The 18,997-nt window shown below is 44.5% G+C and overlaps 1 protein-coding gene and 1 long non-coding RNA gene across 20 annotated transcripts in view; one reads left to right on the top strand and one right to left on the bottom strand.

Annotated features, from left to right (window-relative positions):
• Positions 1 to 18,997, bottom strand: part of ST3GAL3 (ST3 beta-galactoside alpha-2,3-sialyltransferase 3) — a 182,491-nt gene that overhangs the window by 16,068 nt on the left and 147,426 nt on the right. For 16 of the 19 annotated variants that reach the window (XM_086902321.1, XM_086902320.1, XM_086902319.1 and 13 more), the window contains 2 exons: positions 10,684 to 10,830; positions 522 to 668 (listed from right to left, as the gene is read on the bottom strand). In XM_086902321.1, coding sequence (XP_086758447.1) covers positions 522 to 668; positions 10,684 to 10,830 — 294 coding nt within the window. The remainder of the gene's footprint in view (positions 1 to 521; positions 669 to 10,683; positions 10,831 to 18,997) is intronic. The other 3 variants (XM_086902328.1, XM_086902336.1, XM_086902335.1) reach the window with 1 other exon arrangement.
• LOC147651689 (uncharacterized) lies at positions 626 to 5,333 on the top strand. Its single transcript, XR_015290520.1, has 3 exons — positions 626 to 706; positions 2,326 to 2,380; positions 5,251 to 5,333. It is a non-coding gene; the product is annotated as an uncharacterized LOC147651689 (long non-coding RNA).

The raw sequence follows: 18,997 nt of genomic DNA, 5'->3' as shown, positions 1-18,997 counted from the left end.
AATGTGGACCTGTTTTTACAGAGCAGTCTCCACAGAGCCTGGGTGTGTTTACACCAGTGAGGTGCTGCTGAACAGTCAGCTGAGAGCTCAGGCACACAGGCTGATCTCCCCCATCCTTCCCAGGGCCTGAGGAGGGGATCACCTCGCAAAAGAACCCTATGGATTAGAGAGCAATACAATGGATCAAAAAACAGGAGAGGGCACATCTTTTCAACCCCAGAGCAGAATTGCTCCCTTTCACACTTCTTGAGTAAACATTTATGTGAATCCTTTCCCTGCCACTCAAAGAGGAAATTACATTATATACACATTCCAGAGAACGTTTCCCAGCAGTAATAACCATTTTTAACATATATTGAGCCTGGGAGAATGTCTAGAAGTTTACAGGCAAATGCATGGGTGGAGCTGTGTTTTGATCCACACAGGAAAGCTGTAAGCTGACATCACAATCCCAGTCAGGCTCTGGAGTCGAGGTGGCCAGCGGGCTTGGGAGGAGGATGTGCTTGGCAGGTGCTCCCTACCTCTTTGATGGCAGACATCTTGATGTTCTCATAGTAGTGCAGCGGTGCATTGGGTGAACTCATGTCATAGCCAAACCCAGCCACCGCCACCTCATCACAGTTGTGCAGCGCCATGGTTATTGCTACGCTTCCCAAGGTGGGGATGTTCTGAGAGGAGAGAAAGCAGGAATGGAAGTCATTAGCAGGTTGCCATTTTTATCATCAAAGATTTCCTCTTATTGTCTCTGCTCAGGGGGAGACTGCTGCTACTAAGCAGAAAATCAGGAATGTGGTATTTGGCTACATTCAACCTGCCAGCTTGCAGGTTTGATAGCCTCCCAGCTTGTAAAGAAATTAATGCAAATGGTCAGAGTCCCCTTCCACAACTTTTCTGCCCTGAGAACAGGGCAGCAGATGAGCTGGAAGATGAATCACACTGGATACATTAGCTTTCTGAAATTAAAATAGATGTAGATAGTGGATTACAATGTTAATGCAAATTACTGTCTTCCAGCTAGGCTAAGGAAGAATACTCATCCCAAACAGGTCACCATACAGGAGCAAAAGTGAGGAACAGCACACACCCCTTATTTTACTGATGGCAAAAGTTTGAGGTTGTTAAACAGCTCTGGGAGATGGAGAGGAGATCAGGCAGTGATCAGGGGCACCTTGACAGTGAAGGGGCACTCTGACCTGTGCTATTCCCTCTGAATCACACACCAGGAAAACAAGGAGCAGTGGGAAGCCAGTCAGAGATGGGTGGCAGCATCCAGGGACACCCCAACTATCCTTTCCCATCTGCTGACCTGCAATTTGCACTCAAGTCCAGCCTCAACCCTTCCCATTTCACTGGGCTCTGCCAAGGCCCTGTGACAGCAGTGCTGTACAGCTACAACTCCTCCTGTGTGTTCTGCTGGGACAACAAACTGCTTCCAGTGTAAAATCCTAGCTCACTGACTTTCCTAGCTTCCCTTTAGCCGGATAAATCCAGAGGCAACTTTGCCCCAGGGGCTAGGGAGAGGCTGAGAAATGCACACACATCTTCATTTGTAGAGTATCCAACATTGGCCATATTGGAAATATCCTGAATTCAGAGGACATGTTCAGACAGTCACCAAGGGTGACAGCTCTTAGCTGAGATGTAGAAACCAAGTGCACACTTATATTTTTCATTTACAATGGTTCACCCTGAACTGGTGAGCAATGCTATTGCATGTTCAAAAACGTTGGGAACAATGTTTTGAGTTTCTGCTTCTCATTCAAAGGAACTTGGTTTTGTCAGCACACGACCTTGCCCACTTCTGACTGCCTGACCAGTCCAAAGAACCATGTTTTCCAAGCAAAGAATGCCACCCATATCCCAGCTGAGAAGTGCAGAGCTGGAAGCACAACTCATGTGCTATGTAGAACTCCACTACAGTGCACCAGAATTGCTCTAATCTGAAAACAAATGGGCAAAAACTGCTTATGGCTAAATCATTGAGACATTAAGTTCAAATATTTACAGCACAACAGTAAGAGAGCACATCTGAAATGACAACATCTTTCTACATCCTCCTGTTCCAGCTCTAGATGTTGGGAAAAACAGCAGAGTAATTTTGTTCTTGCTGCTTAATTTCAGTTGATACTCACAAAAACAATACTGGTTTTATTCTAGTTAATTTTGTAAACTGTTAATTCATGGGCGGCCAAAAAATATCAAGTAGGGGTTTCAAAAAAATGGAAAAAGTTTATTAGGCAAGGATAAGAACATTGCCCCAAATTTCAAAATATCCAAGAGCATCCTGTCTTTCCAGACATGACAGTTTTAATTCTGATTTCTCAGCTTTATGTTTTGCATAGAAGATGACATTTGTATGTGGCTGGAATTGCATCAGCTGGTAAGCGGACGTGCCACAAAGCCCTTTCCCTCAGCAGAGCTGTAGTTACAGTGTCCAAAACACAGTGAGTAAATGGTTACATCCTCGAGACTGTGTCGTCACTGGGAACACGATGGTGTTAACACCACCCACACTTGCACTGGGCCCATTCCCACGCTACCGCTCAAGGGAGACACAGGGTCTTTGCCTGGAGGGAATTTCACTGGCCAAGTCAACATTTAAGAGCTAACTTTCTAATGTGAGTCTTGCAAACCACAGAGAATTAATCACACTGCCCAACCTTACGGGAGGACTGCCAAACTTTCTTCCAGGCGTACTCTGTTTGGAGAATAACAGTAGACAAAAATCGAAAGTGAACTTGCCTTTGGTCGCCAAATATCTGACTTTATTCTTTCTGTAATACATCCAATGGTATTTATGGGAAAATAGGAGGTAATTTTTTCATCTGCTTCTGCTCTTCAGTAGTTCCTGAGATGCCACTATCTTAGTACCACCTGCTATCTCTCAAAAATATTTAAAATACCAGGGACTACCTACCTTCCTAACATCTTGAACTGTAGTAGATGTCTCTGATTTGGCCCCTACAACTATCAGAAATTCACAGGGTATCCTTAGCAAAAGAGTTTTGCATTGCCCTTAAATCACATTTGGAAACTGATGATCTGATGACAGTTTTATATTAAATTATACCTCATTGATGTTAGCACCCTCCAACATTGCCGTAGCTACAGCATAATATGTGTCCCCCTTGAAGACAGAATTCTGCAGCCTTTACTGGTGAGATGCAGCCTCACATCTCACTGCTGCAGGCAGAATCCTGTGGGCTACAGAGGTGCCTCTTGAAAATACTGTCAAGATTATCACCCCTGCTATTCACTGAGGGCAGTAACTGTCAGGGCAGCACAGGGGTGCCTGCAGAGCCCACCCATAGTAAATGGTGAGGATAACAGCACCTGCCAAAGAGAAGAGCATGGTACAAAGTGTGTGTGCACCCACATGTGCCCTGATCACACAGAGGTAACTGGGCATTTGCTCCAAAGTGTTTATCTTCTTTAAAAAAAGGAGCAACCTTTAATCAGAGGGATTAAACACTAACTGGGCAATTACAGTCTTGAAGAAAAAGGAGCTGTCTTGAACAAAAGTATAAAAAAAGCACAACTGTTGGTTAACTAAGTGTCATTAGTACATCAGCACAGTTCTTTGGTCCTGATTTGGTTTAAGCTACAGAAACTGAGCCTTCTTCTCCTGTGGCAGCCTGTTGAGCTTTTGCTATTCCTTCCCCCTGAAAATGAAGCACTGTCTCATGCTCAGCTTGTGGCATGGGAAAGACAACACCTTGTAGGATCTAGGACGTGTCCCAGGCTGTGCTGCAGAGAATGCAACAGAGCAGCACTCTGCAGGTCCAAGGGAAAGGGCTCTCCCTTCCTTTCCTCTTAGCAAAGAAGTGGCAAATAAGAGGAGACATGTCTTAGAGAGGAAATGGCTATAACTACTCCCTGGCTGCATCTACACAGCTCCCAGGCTTTTCTGATTGTACATAAATTCATCAGCTGCTAACCTCTAATCTGGACCTAAAGGACTGTATACAACTTATGGGCCATGCTGGGGGACAGGTCACACCAAACGAAGCTGGGCATCACGGACATGGCTGTGCCAAATCTGGCTTGCTATGCCCTGCACAATGCGTCAGTGCTATCTCACCACACACACACCCTTGTGCCGTGCCCCAAAGACATACCAAAGCAGCCACCACACCTCCTGTGTTGAGTTACGAAAATAAAACTCTCTCAAACAACTGAGCAGGCCTCTTGTTATTTGAGGCCTTTGCTAAGACAAAATCCCCAAAATTCCACCATCTTGCCTCAGGAATAATATAGTGTTAGACCAGTTCAAAGCCTGTCTTCCTGCTCATGACCCTCTGAATGCTGGGGTGTTCCTGTATCACCAAGCAGTGCTGCTTTCAACCAAATGGTTGAAGAGCTACAGCCCAACAGCAGCCAGTGCCGAGGCAGGAGCTTCCTGGGATGCCTCCCAGCTGCACAGAGACTGCCCAGTGCAGGTTAGACCATGGGGCTGCCTGGGATGGTCCAACATGACCACTGCTCCAGATGTGGCTGTGATGAGTCTCTGACCTGAAGTAGTGCCCAGCAAGCAGTGTGAGCTGGGGATGGCAAAGCCCAGAAGTCATTGGCAGCCCTCTCCCCTTGTCAATTCTCTGCCACAAGCATTGAGCTTGGCCTTGCAAGCTCTGCATTGCCTGCTGTGTGTCAATGGTTTCTGTCCAGGCTGGGGCCCATGGGGGTACCAGGCTTAGCATCCCCTCTCCAGCACCTGTAAACAACTACAAGGGCAACCTCACTGGATAACGTGTCCAGAACTGAAAGTCCACATTTCCAAGCTTGGCCTGCTTTTCTAAGACCAAACATATGGAAAATGTAATATCTAATATAATGCTCCCCAGAGATCAGCCCTTTGCCTGGTCCCATTTGAGAGAACACAGCAGACTGACAGATGAGCCAGGGATGACACTAAAAGGCCATGTGACAAACAGAGGCAGAAAACACAGCAGTGGTGAGTGACACGTCACCACAGCAGTGCTGGAGAAAGCCTGCCTGAGCCTCTGGAGCATGGCTCCTTCCAGGGGTGCCTGCCCTCCATGGGTAAGGTGAGCACATGCATGGTGGATTGTGGTGAGAAAAGTGACAGAGGCAAAGATTTCTGGTCTTGTGCTGTGTCAGGGACCACAGCAAGCTCCATGCAATGCAAACACAGCCAGTTTGCACCACCAGGTAAGGGGACCAGAAATGCCTTTAGCAGTACAGACATAGGACAGGTTCTTCTAACTGCTCCTATGCTGTTCTCTGCTGCAGGCAGGAAGACAAAAGGCTTCACCTCAAGACACTGATGTTTTATCTTTCATTCTGCCCCCTGAAGAGGCCTTAAAGACTGACTTCTACTTACATAAGGAAAGAAGTCAGTCAGCAGAGAAGAACACTGGAACTCCCCTGGACTCTGTTGAGGCTGCCCATTACCTCATGGGCTTGTGCTGAAGATCCAGTGCTGGTGACTGAACCAGGTCTGGAACTGCTCTTTGCTTGTTGCATGTGAAAAGCTCTTGATGCTTTTCATTCCATGCCCGGGTCATTCCTGTGTCACTGCCTGCTGCACTGGAAGGAAATGACTGCTGTAAATCTGTTTTTAGAAATATTTGACTCCCTTAATATGTTAAATGAATTCCAGTTATTTATGGGATTTTACTTAGTTCAGGGTAAGACTTATTGGATTGTTCAGACTATTCCAATTGTTACTTTTTTCAATAAAAGGGTAAGTGTTACTGAAGAATAAACCCCCTACAAACAATAATGCACCTGGATATTCTAAATGGTTTGACTACTATATTAAATAACTTAAGGAAAACCCCAAATATTTGCTTACCTGGGAAAAATCCCTACCTTAGTTTTATCAGTTATAGACCTGATCACCTAATAGCAATGAACAAAAGAAATACAGGACAAAACCATAAAAATCATCACAACATACACAACAATCACTATCTTTCCATTTTGTTTCTTTATGTTTGCAACGGAGCAAACCCAAACCTACCCTTTGTTTCCTTTAGCTGAAAAGTGTGGAAATACGGCATGGAAAGCAATTTAGTGTCACTCATTGTGAGCAGGCAAGTGCCTGGCATTCTGCAGTGGTCCTTGTTACAATGCACACTGCTGCTCCTACAGCTGCCTCCACCCATGGACACAAACAGCTGCAATAGTGGGCTTCAAAAGACAAAGCAGAGCATCTCAGTGCCCTTCCTTCCCTGGTTATCCCTTGCTGTGAGTGGGACAGAGCCTGCAGGACTGCCTGTGTGCAGCTGAGCAAAGGGAAGGGTCAGCAGCTGGTGGCTGGAGACAGGACAGCCCAGCAGGTTCCCTTCTGCCACTTCCCTGCTGAGCTCCTGAACACCTAAGCCCAGTCCAAGTATTTTTGACCACATCTAACCTGATGCACAAATTCTGATTCACCATTTGCCATAAAGCAGATTTCTGTGCAGTGCAGGGAGTACTTCCAAAGGACCTAAGGACTTAACAGAAGGCAAGCAAGGGCATGACTTTACTACAGTCTACCTGCTCTGTGATAAGCACGCTCACCCCATGCTAAATGGGAGTTCATGGTCTACTCTTCATGAGAAGCAAACTCCCTTCAGTTCCTTGTCATCTCTCATGTGCACAAGCAGGTGGCTGGGCTTGTACCAAGAAGAGGCTGGTGTGCATTTACCTTTTGTTTGTCTGAGCATCCTCTCCTTTCCCAGCAGCTCATGGACTGATCCCACTGCAGTGGCAATGGGTGGAACAGCCCAGCCCACACAGCAAATGTGCTGCCTTGCAAACCCAAAGTTTTACAGTGACACTAAGTCTCTACATTTAACTGACTGCAGCTGCAGTGGCCCCTTACCTGTCCCTCTACCTGCCTTAGAAGATGCCATCGGGGTGCAAAAAAGGGAGAACCACATACCTGGAAAGGATTAAGTGGAAGACTGCTCTGCTCCTGCCACCCCCACCTCTCTTCTACTCCACAAAGACCCAACAGGTTCCAAGACACAACCTTCACACAGTCATAGTCCAGTAATAGCAGCCCAGGAGACAAAGTTTGCTGACACCTGGGCAACCCACGAGAGAAAAGGTCACGATGATGAGACAAGGGAGCTGAAAACTGTCCAAGGAGCAAAGGATCCCCACTAGCACCTCCAGGAAGGCTGCCTGTCCACAGGAAAAACCATCTAAGAGCTGCTATGAGAAGCCCTGGCCAGGACGTGCTAACACTCCAGCATCAGAGGTTAATCCCTGAGCTGTCAGCACTATGCAGAGGTGCTAATCCATGGCTGGGTGCCTGAATCAGCCTGGTAACACCTCCTGCACATGGCTCCTCCTTCACCAGGTTAGTGCTGAGGCTGGGTGAAGTCCAAAGAAGGATGCTTTATCTTTTCAGTTTATAGATTCAACCATTTCCAGTATATGAACAAACGAAAGGTTTCCAGAGTTGGGTTAAATCATAAACAGATCCATGGATGCACAGCACCATCACAGAGAGAGAAACAAACATTGCAGTCTGCACTGGAGTCCTCAGACTTCTGATCATTTGTGTCACCTGAAGTGTTCTTTCCACCTCACACCAGGCTCAGGGCTCCCAGAGGAGCCAGAGACACTGCTCCAATGGCTCTGAGAGCTACTGACAGGACACAGCCAAAGGCACCACAGCAGTGACATCCCTAGGGCTGTCTGTGCACCCAGCAGTGACACCTCTGAGCTGATGCTCATGCTTGTCCCCCAGTAAAATGCCTGCAGCGTAAGGGGGGCTATTGCAAGCTTGAACCACCAGCTGCAATACCAGTGATTTCTGGTTTCAAGCCCCAAAGAGCTGTAGAAACAGAACTTCCACCTGAACAAAAATCACATTTGGCTAGTGAGAAAGCCAGCCCCATACCCACAAGTTAACAGAATTCTTTAATCAGAGAAAGGATCATTACTATATATATTTTTTACTTTTTTTTTTTTTTCTAAATCATCTTCAGGCATTAACAGTTATTTTTCTCCAGACATTGCTAGAAGCCCAAAGTTTGTTCTTTATGATGAGCTTATCCCAAGAAAGAGAAGTCCACATAAAGTGTGGAACAGCTCTCCCACTCTTGAGACTTCAATAGGACTGAAGAAAACTCCTGAAAAGCTCTACCAGTCCCAGAGAGAAGTCACTATTCATTGTGGGTGTGAGTTTTGCTCCTTGCTAAGACTTTTGGCTACCACTGCCATGAGTGCAATCAAAATGCACATCTGAGTTGTACCCCACTACTATACCCCAGGATCATCTGGCCCAAATTATATTATCAAAGCAGAGGATGTTACTACATTCACCCTTTATTGAATCCTGGGAAAAACGCTTTGAGATCAGCCCCAAACTGTTTTACTAGCTCTGCTCAACCTTGCTGAAAAAGCCGCCAAATTACAAAGTTAATTGGCAGCACATTGTTACCATATGTGGTGTGCAAGAGAAGCACTGAAGTTTATTTAGGCATCAGAACCAAAGGAGAGTGGAATATTACTGCTCTTTATGAGGATTTAGTGTTGGCCTTGATTACGAAGGCATCCCCAGCCTTGATCCTCCTGTGTGCAGCCTGCCCAACACAGCACAGCACACTGCAGCACGGGGGCACCAGTCTGCCTCCAGCCCCATTTCCCAGGAAAAACCCAGACACTCTGCTTGCTGTCTTTCTGCTCACTAGTCCTCAGCATTTTCCTTTTCCATGCTCACATGCTTCTTTCTTGAGTAAAGTTTTCCAAGATATCGCTCATGGTTAAAGCACAGCCCCAAACCCAACCAGCTGTGCAGCTGCTGGGTCACACAGATTTGGAACAATCCTCTTTGCTGCCCCACTTCTCTGGCTGGATCTCTCACAAATCTTCAACAAGAGCTGGATTCTCGGTCTACAGGCTCCGATTTCCACTCCTGCCATTTAAAATCTGAGCAAAAAAATGTAGCGAATTTTTATCACCAGGGCCTTACTCAGACTCTTCCCTCTTCACCCTGGCAGCAATAGCTCCTGTTGGAGCCTTTGCTCTTACAAAGCTCTAAACTTTGCAGTGGTGCAGCAGAATTCACTAAAGTGTGAAGCCCCAGAGCTCCATGACAGCAGTCCATAGCTGATGTTTGCAGTAAAATTGTAGCCACAGGCCAGGAACACTCTCTGTTTTCAAACTCTGACAGAATCCCTGTATTAGTGTCCTTGCACAGACCGCCCAGGCTACGCTGACATCTCAGCCCCACACAGGCACCTGCAGAGCCCCATCTGGAGGAATAAACTACAATTCACACAGTCTGCTAGGGGTCATGGGCAAAGACTTCTTGCCTCAAAGGATCATAAACTATTTTTAAATGTTTAAATGGACTTTTGTGAAGTGAAACATCAGGTTTCAATTAAGATGCCTTCATTTCCCAATCTGATGTGTGTTAAACAACCTATCAAAACCTCATAAACTTCAGTTCACAGCATTTTCATTTCCGGATTCTCTCTTCTCCTTTTAGTTTAAGTAATAACTTGTGTATTAAAATAATGTGTTTAAAAATAAAAACAAATTGGAGAAAAATAAAGTATGATGATTTTTGTCCTTTATTGAGGCAGCACTCCTGATTTTCTGGAAGACACATCAAGACCACATTGTTCTAATTGTAAGTTCTGGAGAATGCAGAGAGGTGAAGTAAGTTAATTCCTAGCTGACTGGAATATTTGCAATTAGATACCTTCAGTGCACAGAACAAAAATCCAGAGTTCCCATAATCCCATGACAGCTTCTGTACACAGCAGTGCATTTTTCAAAAGGCCCATTCCATGTGGCTGAATCTGTCTGCACATCTTGCACTTTGCATTTTGAGAAGGAAACATCTTATCTCCAGGCACCCACCCATCTGACTTGCACAAAATAAAAGTCTCTAATATTCCAGAAATCTTCATGATATAATTAGAGCATGGAAAATGAGGCACTATTCTGTGTAGTCCAAATCCCTGCTGTGACATAGCAAATCTCCTGCACTGATAGCAATGAAGGGACAGTGCCAGGGGCAGACCATGCACTCCTTGTCCAGTGAAAGTGCTTCTCTCTGGGTTTGTCAGCTGTGCTAATGTGCCCAAAAATGTCACGTGTGGTCTCTATCAGCAACTATATCACATGTGTACATGAGCAATTTACCCACCCAAGTAATACTTACTCTAATGGTTGATATATTACGTAGAGCAAATATAAATAGGTTCTGAGGACAGTGTTGCAATGTGAGATAATCCAGAAAACCCAAGTCACCACCTACTCTAACACTAACACTCCAAAAAGGTGCACTGTGGGTGAGAGATATGAGAATGACCATTAAGGAATTTTGTTAATAAATATGAGCTGAAGCTGTGGTTTGCATTGTTTTCTTTTGTGAGCTTTTACATATAAAAGGTGTTGGGATAAGACCAGAATTTCTTACCAAAGGCCTCAGAAAGCAAACCTTTACCCTCCTCTACTATAAGCCTGGGATGCAACTGTGGCTTTCAAGGCACTGCTAAAGTGTTGATGATCCCCCCCAAAATCCATGGAGCAGGAAAGTTCTTGCCTGGACCTGAAGGAGTCTGAGAGCTGCCACTGTAACAGAGCCAAGGTCCCTCCCTTTCAGTGTCCAACAGTGGAGGCCCAAAGGAAACATAAGAACAGTGTAAGCCTCCTCTGCTGCTTGGTGTAACATCCTTCTCTGAGGTTTTGCTTCCTTTGCTCTATACGTACCCCTCTGCCCATCAGGCCGTTGTTGAAAGGCAGTCCAATGAAGCTGAAAGCTGCCTCCTGGATGAAGTAGGGATTCAGGATACGTATCTCATGAGGCTCCCTTGGGACACGGGTTGCCACTGACTTCCAAAAGCCATCAGAGGCACTCTGGTAACAAAAAAAGAAACAAAAGATAAAACAACAAACAGAATTATATACAAAATAGAAAAAATATTTCTATCATTTTATGTTAACAATAATATTAAAATGCACTACTGCAGCAGTTGCCATTGTCTCTGCTCACTGCCACAGGGCAGTAATGTAACACTGTGTGAGACCTGTGTCTCTTGGAGAGGTGGCAGCAGCATGGGCTGATGCAGTTGAGCCAGTCTAGATAGTAACTGTGAGCAAGAGACAGGCCAGGGCTTCAGCACAAATTGCCTCCTCCCTGGTGCTTTCTTTTCACTCTAATTGGCAGCTGGTTTGATCCATGGATTAAGCATTCCAGCACATCCTGTGATCACTCCCACCTGCCTCCAAGGAGATACACCATTGGACAGCAAATGCTTTTAAGAACATTCAAAGAGATGAAAATGACTGTACAGCCCTACCTGCAGTGTGAGCTACATGCTTTCCACTTTATCCTAGATTCGTCCTCCCATTAGGTTTTAAGTGAATTAAGCTGTAAACTTACAGAGGTATCACCTTGCCTTGTAAACAGTCATGAATGTTCATGGTACAAGGGGAGAAACAACTATGTCTATTATTTTTACCCCATTCAAGCTTTCACTCTGCAAACATGGAAGAACAGTGGCCTTGATGTGTGCTGCACTCCTAGAGAGCCGTGCCTGGGGAGGGGCTTTTGCCACTCTGCCACATGGCTTCCCATCCTTGCTCATTGTTGCCTTTGCATCATTGCTTCCCATCACTGACACCTTTCCAGGGGTCAGCAGGTACAGCAGAGTGCCCCCAAAATAACCAGAGGCTCTGTGCTCACAGGACTCAGGGAGCAACTGCGTTCCAACTTCTCACTTCTGTTTGGGTTAATTCAGAGCAAGGCACAGGGAGGATGGAAGGAATTTTAATCTGCTGACCAGCATCTTGGGCAGGATAATCTGAGGGAACACCTCCTTCTTGCAGCATTGAGCCATCTTCCCTGAGATCTCCATGACAAGAAACAGACACTACACTACATAAAAAGGACACACTCTGGAATTCATTACATACACCAGTTTTGGGTTGCTTGCAGCTTAGCAGTGACTTTACAGCTGCTCTCAAGGCACAGATGAAAATGTTGATTATCCACTGCAAAATCCTCAGGAGCTTCCTCTGCCCAGTAGTGATCACCCCTGTAATTACAGACTGGAATTCTGCCTCAGCCAATGCCTGCTGCATTTCACACACTCCTTGTACTGTGCTCAGCTCCTGTGAACTCACTCCACGTGTTGCTAAACACCTTACAGAGTGTTTCTTATGGAGCAATCCCAAGGATATCTTTAGCTGCTGAATTTCATATCCTGAAATTGAAACTTTGGCAGATGGTTCAGATGCTAGAAAAGGCATTAACAGAGCAAACCTGAGGAGGGTGCACACCGTCATCCAAAGCAACATCTAGGAAAGCCAAATCCCATTGCTATCTGTGGCCCCTCTAAACTGCCCAAACATAATACACTTTTGACAACCAGGGCAAGCATCCCATGGGTTTAAGTTCACATTTCAATAATGTATTCCTTTGGGATGCTAAATGGAAAAAAAATCTGAATTATCACTCATATTCTTTCATCATAGTAGAATTAGAAAGAATGCCTGGTGTCAAAGTAGTCTAACACTTTCTGTTATAAGACATTTCAGCCACTGAGTGATCCCAGCATTTAAAAAAAACAGAAAAAAACTTTACAAATATTAATAAAGTCCAACATCCATTTGACCAAGGGATTTGAGGGATTTGGTATGCCAGCTGGGTTTTGCCTCCTTGTGAAAATTCATTAAAAATTGGATAAATATTAAACCTTTGGAATTTCCTAAGGGCACATATAAAGTAGAGGCCTTTCAGTTCCAGGAAAGGAGGGGGAGAAAAAAAAAAAATGGTCACAGACTCCACTTGCATTAAGCATGCTCCAGGTCTCACAAAAATGAAGATGATAAGCAAAAATCTTCAACAGCTACTCATTCAGTGAAACCATCTTATCATGGGCTTAAGCAGGCACACCCTGGAAAAATAGTGTGTGACCTTGAAACTAAAATAAATTTATAAGTTCAATTATGATTTCACATACAACTCTAAATATGGCATTGCACAAATTTTGTGAACAATTCAAGCCAAAGGTCTGCAAGCTATTTAAAGTGGACAGAAGATGCCTTTTGTTTGGACTTACACTCCATAGGAGATTCTATATAAGTTCTGGGATTTAAATAGGTTTTACATGGCTTTTAGATTACACACAAAACACTAAATAGAAAAAGAATTAAAAAAGAAAAAGAAGGAAAGTTATAAATATTTGAGAGTTTTATTCTTTGCTGCTGCTGGAGCTGTTTGGAGAGAAATAACCACACATATCACCATTGTCCATTTTCCCAGCATTGCGTGAACCATGAAGACCACACCTGGGCTCCTCTCAGCTAGTTCAATGCCAGTGCAAAATAAATGTGGGTACCTATCCCTAGTTGGAAATACAACCAGTCTGCTTTACTCCCCTCTATTTGGCTGTTTCTCCTGTTGTTCTTCATGGCTATTTCCTCAACCATTTCCTTCGGCTATCACACTGCTCTGAAATTGCTCTGGCTTCTCCATTCTGTCTCATTTCTATTTGCTCTGTGTTCATCCCTTTAACCTTTCTGGGCAGTTGCCCTGAGATTAGTTTTGAGGGACACCTGGGGTAGTCTTTCATTTTGGTGAGTTTTCCCGCTGTAGTTTCTGAAACAATTGTAGGGAGGAGCACGGAGTCTCAGCAGGCAGCTCTCGCTTCTACCTATACAGCAGGCAAAGCCCTGTGCAGGGCTAAAGAACCAAAACCTGTTTTCCTGGCTTACAATTACTGAAATCCCAGCCTTGTGGTTTGGCTCTCCAAGCCCTGCAGTCCTGAGCTCCCTCCTCAAGCAGTGGTTTTGTTCTGCAGCTTGTCACTGGCACGCTCCAGAGCGCAGCACCAGCCCCACGGGCCCAGGGGCTGCTCCCGGACACAGCCCCCGAGCGGGAGCGCAGCCCCTGCCAAGGCTCCGCGCTACCGCTGCTGATCTTCAGCCTGATTGGACCCAGATGTGCAGAGAGGTTTCCAAAGCAATTACTTCCCATCGGGGAACGCTGTCCCTTTTTTTGGCTGGGAGGAGACCCGAGGAGCAGCAGGCATTAGGAGGGAGGGCACGCTTTTCCTGCCAGATTCAGGAGCTCAGACTCAGTTGGAGGTTGGGGGCATCCTCTGTTGTCCGCTGCAGTGGCTAAACCTGCAGTGCTTAAGGGTGGGCTTGTCACAATGAAATAAGTCCTGTCCTGATGAGCACAAGGTAAACAGTCAGAAAATGAGTCTGAAAAACTACTTTGGCAATGTTCCTGCAGTGCCTCATCACCTCCTGGTACTGAGGTGGAAACCAGAGGGTCCAGGCTGGAAATTGTGCATGCTTGTGTTAAGCTTCCACTGCTATTACTTGTTGATATTACAGTGTACCTGGAGTCCCAGTCACAGATCAGTGTTCACAGTGCCAAAGGCTGCCAAAAGCAGCATCAAGCTTCTATGATACAAGCATAAAGCTTCTATGATACAAGCATAAAGAAACAAGCATCACAGAGAGGCAGACAGGAGAACATGACTGAAGTACCAGTCTATGAGGGCCATGGCATTTTTAACCAATCTTGGAGTGTTTTCAAAATTGTATAATTGCAAAGGCATCACTAAAGACTTTAGATGAAAGTATTTTAAAAGCACAAAATAATTTAGATAGGCCAGGGCTTTCAAGCCAGTCTCTTATCCAGAAAGAGAGGCAGAAAGAGACACCACCTCTATAGACACCACTCCAGGAATAAACTGGTAGAGATATGACAGACCAAAGATAACAGATTAGGAGGAAGGGATAAAAAATGTCAGGGCTCACCAAATAACTCCAGGAACAAGACAATCCAGCTGCAATCCCTCATTCTGTCCATTTGCAGAGTACTGAGGGCTAATAGGCACAGCCAGTTGTAAACTATTTTTTGTCTCTATTCAGTTTTCCATCCCCTGTTCTCAGATTTACCAAGGCAAATCACAACATTTGCTAAAATAAAACATGGAAACTGAGAGCCTTAGCCAAGAAGCACCTCAGTGGAAAATACAAACCACTGGAAGCAGGCTGAGTCTCCCACATTAACAACATTTCTAATATACTGAGCAAAATGAGAGGTAATGCCATTGCATCCTGGTGATACAGATGCTCTTTTGCGCCTCTGTGGCAGTGCTGGATTTAGGAGTACAAGAAGCATAGCTCATTGAGACTTCTAGCTCTGATGGGAAGGGGACAGGGACAAGTCAGCTACATGCAACATGATGTCTGGGTATGCAATACTTTGCTGCAGAGCAGCCAAAGGAAGAGACTGGAGAGGGAGCCTGTGGGAAATGGAGATTACTGCTTTTCCAAACTCTGCTAATACCAGAAATGGAGAGGAAGAAGGACATGAGGCAATAAAAAAAAGTCAAGGGATGATGCACCAGTCACAAGACCTCACTGTGCCCTTGAGCACATTGTTAATTGGAATCTCTGCCCCCACCAAGGCTGGAATGTGGTTTATTCTCAACCCGTCATCCACGAGCTCTCACTGTCACACAAACAAGGTACAGCAAAACCACTGCAATCCATCTGCAGAGGCTTTTGAAAGGTTTCTGCTCAGGCATGACTGGATTAGATGTGGAAGGTGTGTTTCCACTAGAAAATAACCATTTTATCTGCCAATGCTGCATTTCTCAGCGGTCAAGTAGACACAGAAGCCTAGAAAATGCTCTTCTATAAGTGGTAATATAAATGAAGTTGCATCATTTGCACTGATTATCAAAGCAACCAGGAATTTTTAGCAACAAGAACAGAGGTGCTGAGAGCCTGCAGTCTGGGTTAATGGTCAATTGCCAGACCCACTAGCCCACACTTCAAGCATATTTACCCAACTTTCTCCAAGCTATGGAGAACCCCTCACCATCCTCTGCACATGGCTCTGACAACCAGCATTCATTTGGAATGAACCTATCTTCAGTTTCTAGAACTTAGAAATGCTCTAGAGACTAGTTCCACTCTTATCTGCCCCACTGAAAAGCTCTTACTCTGCCTGAAGTAGGAGCATTGCTCCAGCCTTTCCCTTATCTTCTCTTTGTTCTGCTGTCAAAACGGATGCAGCTTTTGGACTACCCAACAACACAATACTTCTGATTTTTTACCAGTTTTGTTTCTTCTCCCAAGGCACCCTCCCCTTGACCAAGTCTAAAATCAACTGGCTGTAATTTCCCAGGCCATACCCCTGTTAGTATGCCCCACCTCCCACACAGCACCTAAAAGAACTCCTGACAGGTTATAAAGCCCACAAATTAGTTTTTACTAATGTTTCTCAGTGTAAAATCCAAATATATTTTATACATAGCAAACAAAGGGCAGCAAAGTATGATGGCAACAAAAGCACCTCAAAACATGGCACTACTAGAGCTTTTTTTTTCTCTTTAAAGCAGCAATATTTTCTTCTTCACTGATAGAGCTGAGCTAATAGTTCACTACCTTGGCTAGAGATAAGTTTCTTTAGTCTTGATAACCAAGTTGAAAACCACAAGAGAAAGGAAACTGATTCCAAGCAGCAGCTGCAAACTTTAAACATCGTGCCAGATATGGAAGTTACGCAGCACCCTGGCTACACACGGCACTGGGAGCTGTCCCGTGCACAGACACCAGCTCAGAAAGCAGCAACTTGAGTGGTGACAAAATCCACCTGGGACATGAGGGTGGCACTGGTGTGTCACACACCAGCTTGCTGTAACTCAGCAATGTGCTCATTCCCATGGATGTCAGGAAGTTTCTGCCCTGCTTACCTGCAAACATATATTGTGAATAAGCAGATAAGCATATTCAAATAGGCCTACTGAATTTCCAGCTTTATTTGACCTACATAACTGGGTGCTACAGCTAACCCAAATACAGACACGTGGGCCTCCTGTGTGGCTGGTCTAATACAAGCTGCTGTCTTCTGATTCACAGGATTAAGCAGCACAAGGCCAAGACCAGCTTTAAGGAGTCATGAGAGCAAAGCTATTTTTATGATATGTTGTAAATGAAAAGGAATTCCTCTTTAAAAAAAAAAAAAAAAAGGTATTCTCATGGTTTCATCCATGTAACTGAGAGCAAAATGTGGTTCACAGTTGTAAGATAACAAAACGCTGTCAAAAAAGAGATTGTCCTGTGAAGAAAATGGAACTTGGAACATGTCAGAGGAGCTGCAGAAAAACTGAAGATTTTTCTGATGAATGCTGTTTCACAAGTTGAAGCATAAATGATGGCTCACATACGGTGTGTCAGTAGACGTGTCTTCTATGTACAAACTGGGTGATGGATAGACTGTCCTACAGACTTTTGTTCAAAATGTAAGCTGGATTTTGAGCCAAAATTTGAAGAAATATTCCTGCTCTGGAATGCTCTAGGAAAGATGGAAGTTTTTAGTGAAAGGAATGGATTTAGAAAACTTATGCTTGCTTTGTGGTTTTTTGTCTGTGAATAATTATCCTTCAATGAAAAGAATGTAGACTTTCAGAAAAATCCTAAAGAAGAATAGGCCCTGTATCATCATTATATACAGGGTGTATTATTCCCCTAAGGGTCCAGCTCCCTCATTATTATTTTTATGACATAGTTTATTAAAAGTCATACTCATGTAACATCTTTTTAAAAGATACCAGGGCTGAAAGTGTAAGATCCACATGCTGAACTGGGACTGTCTTGCAATTTCAGCTCAGGATTGCTGTTGAGAACACTGACTTTCCAATCTTCCCACAAGATTTTTCTTATATTGCCATGTATCTAAATGTTATACAAACCATATTTTCACAATTAGAGCATCTCTGCAATACTTTGTGTGTATAACATCTCCTCAAGAGGAACCCTCAGTGTCTGTAACCAGACCATTCTTCCTCCTCGCATTTCCTCTCTGCTATCCACATGTTCTACAGCTCCTACAACAACTCATACAAGGCTGAATGTCTTACATTATAGAAATTAGCCCAAATCTCAGTCTTCCCTCTCCACAAGATAGACAGCTGTGTTCTAAGCAAGCCAGGATATAATTATGTAATTAAGGATAACATCTGCACAGGAGAACTGAATCAACATTGAAAATGCTATGTTATTTTTTTGCTTTTTTTAACTTTTGGCAGCTTGATTTCTATAATCACACAGCACTTTAAAAAGTCTTCAAGTGCCAGTGTTTTAGGAATTTCCTGCCAGTTATAAACCCTTCCTTTCTCTGCTGTCCCCATCACTCCCGCTCTTGCCATGTCCCAGACCAGGCTACTGCTCCTTCACATTGCCTAGATGGCTGGGAAGAGAAAAAGGGGTTCCTGAGAGTCCAGGAGATATTCCCTGCTCCCTGGTCTGCTGCCCTTGCCCCATACTCTCTGTGGAGAAGTAACTGATGAGAAAATCCTACTTGGTTCTTACATGCCTGCAGATATTGCATCCCAGCTAACTCACTGTGGGGGAGGACAGCAGGCAGGCAGGACAGGGGAGCCACAGCAGGACTGACAGTGCTGGCACTGACAGCGCCTAACAGCCCCCAGCAAACATCAGACCCAGCCCTGGGATTTCACAGAACTCTCAAATCTGGACAACCTCAGCAGAATAGGAGGGAAGACTTCTTTAGACTATTTTTTTTTTTTTTAACAGAGATATAACTGTACATTTTCAGTAGCCTCACCTTGAGAAAGCTGAGTTATTTCAGCTGAACTCTACGGCTGTGCCAAACATGGGGCACGGAAAACATCAGCTCAAAGATGCCAGTGTAATAAAATGACAAAGCACTTTCCCCATCACTTATAACAGCAAACATGAGGTGATCCCAGCTATGATCTAAACTACAAGCTCAGCTACCTGCTCCACTTACTACCATATGCCTGCTCAGAAGAAAAAAAAAAAAATTAAAAAAATTTAAAAATCTGTCTTTGCAGGCTTGGGTGACAAAGCACAAGGGCATCCCAGGGCATCTGAGGACACCCATCAGCAAAGTCTTTTTTGGGGAGCTGAACTGGTTCATGAGTTTGAATACAAACAGCAACTCATTAAACAATGCATATTTAGACTAACAGAAAAAGCTAAAGGATCACCACAGGAAGAATTATGGACT

The sequence above is a fragment of the Cyanistes caeruleus genome, chromosome 9 (assembly GCF_971803275.1).
Source record: "Cyanistes caeruleus chromosome 9, bCyaCae1.hap1.1, whole genome shotgun sequence".
Classification (NCBI taxonomy): Eukaryota; Metazoa; Chordata; class Aves; order Passeriformes; family Paridae; genus Cyanistes; species Cyanistes caeruleus.
Note: the sequence above shows the minus strand (reverse complement) of the source record. Positions and strands in the feature narration are given on the sequence as shown.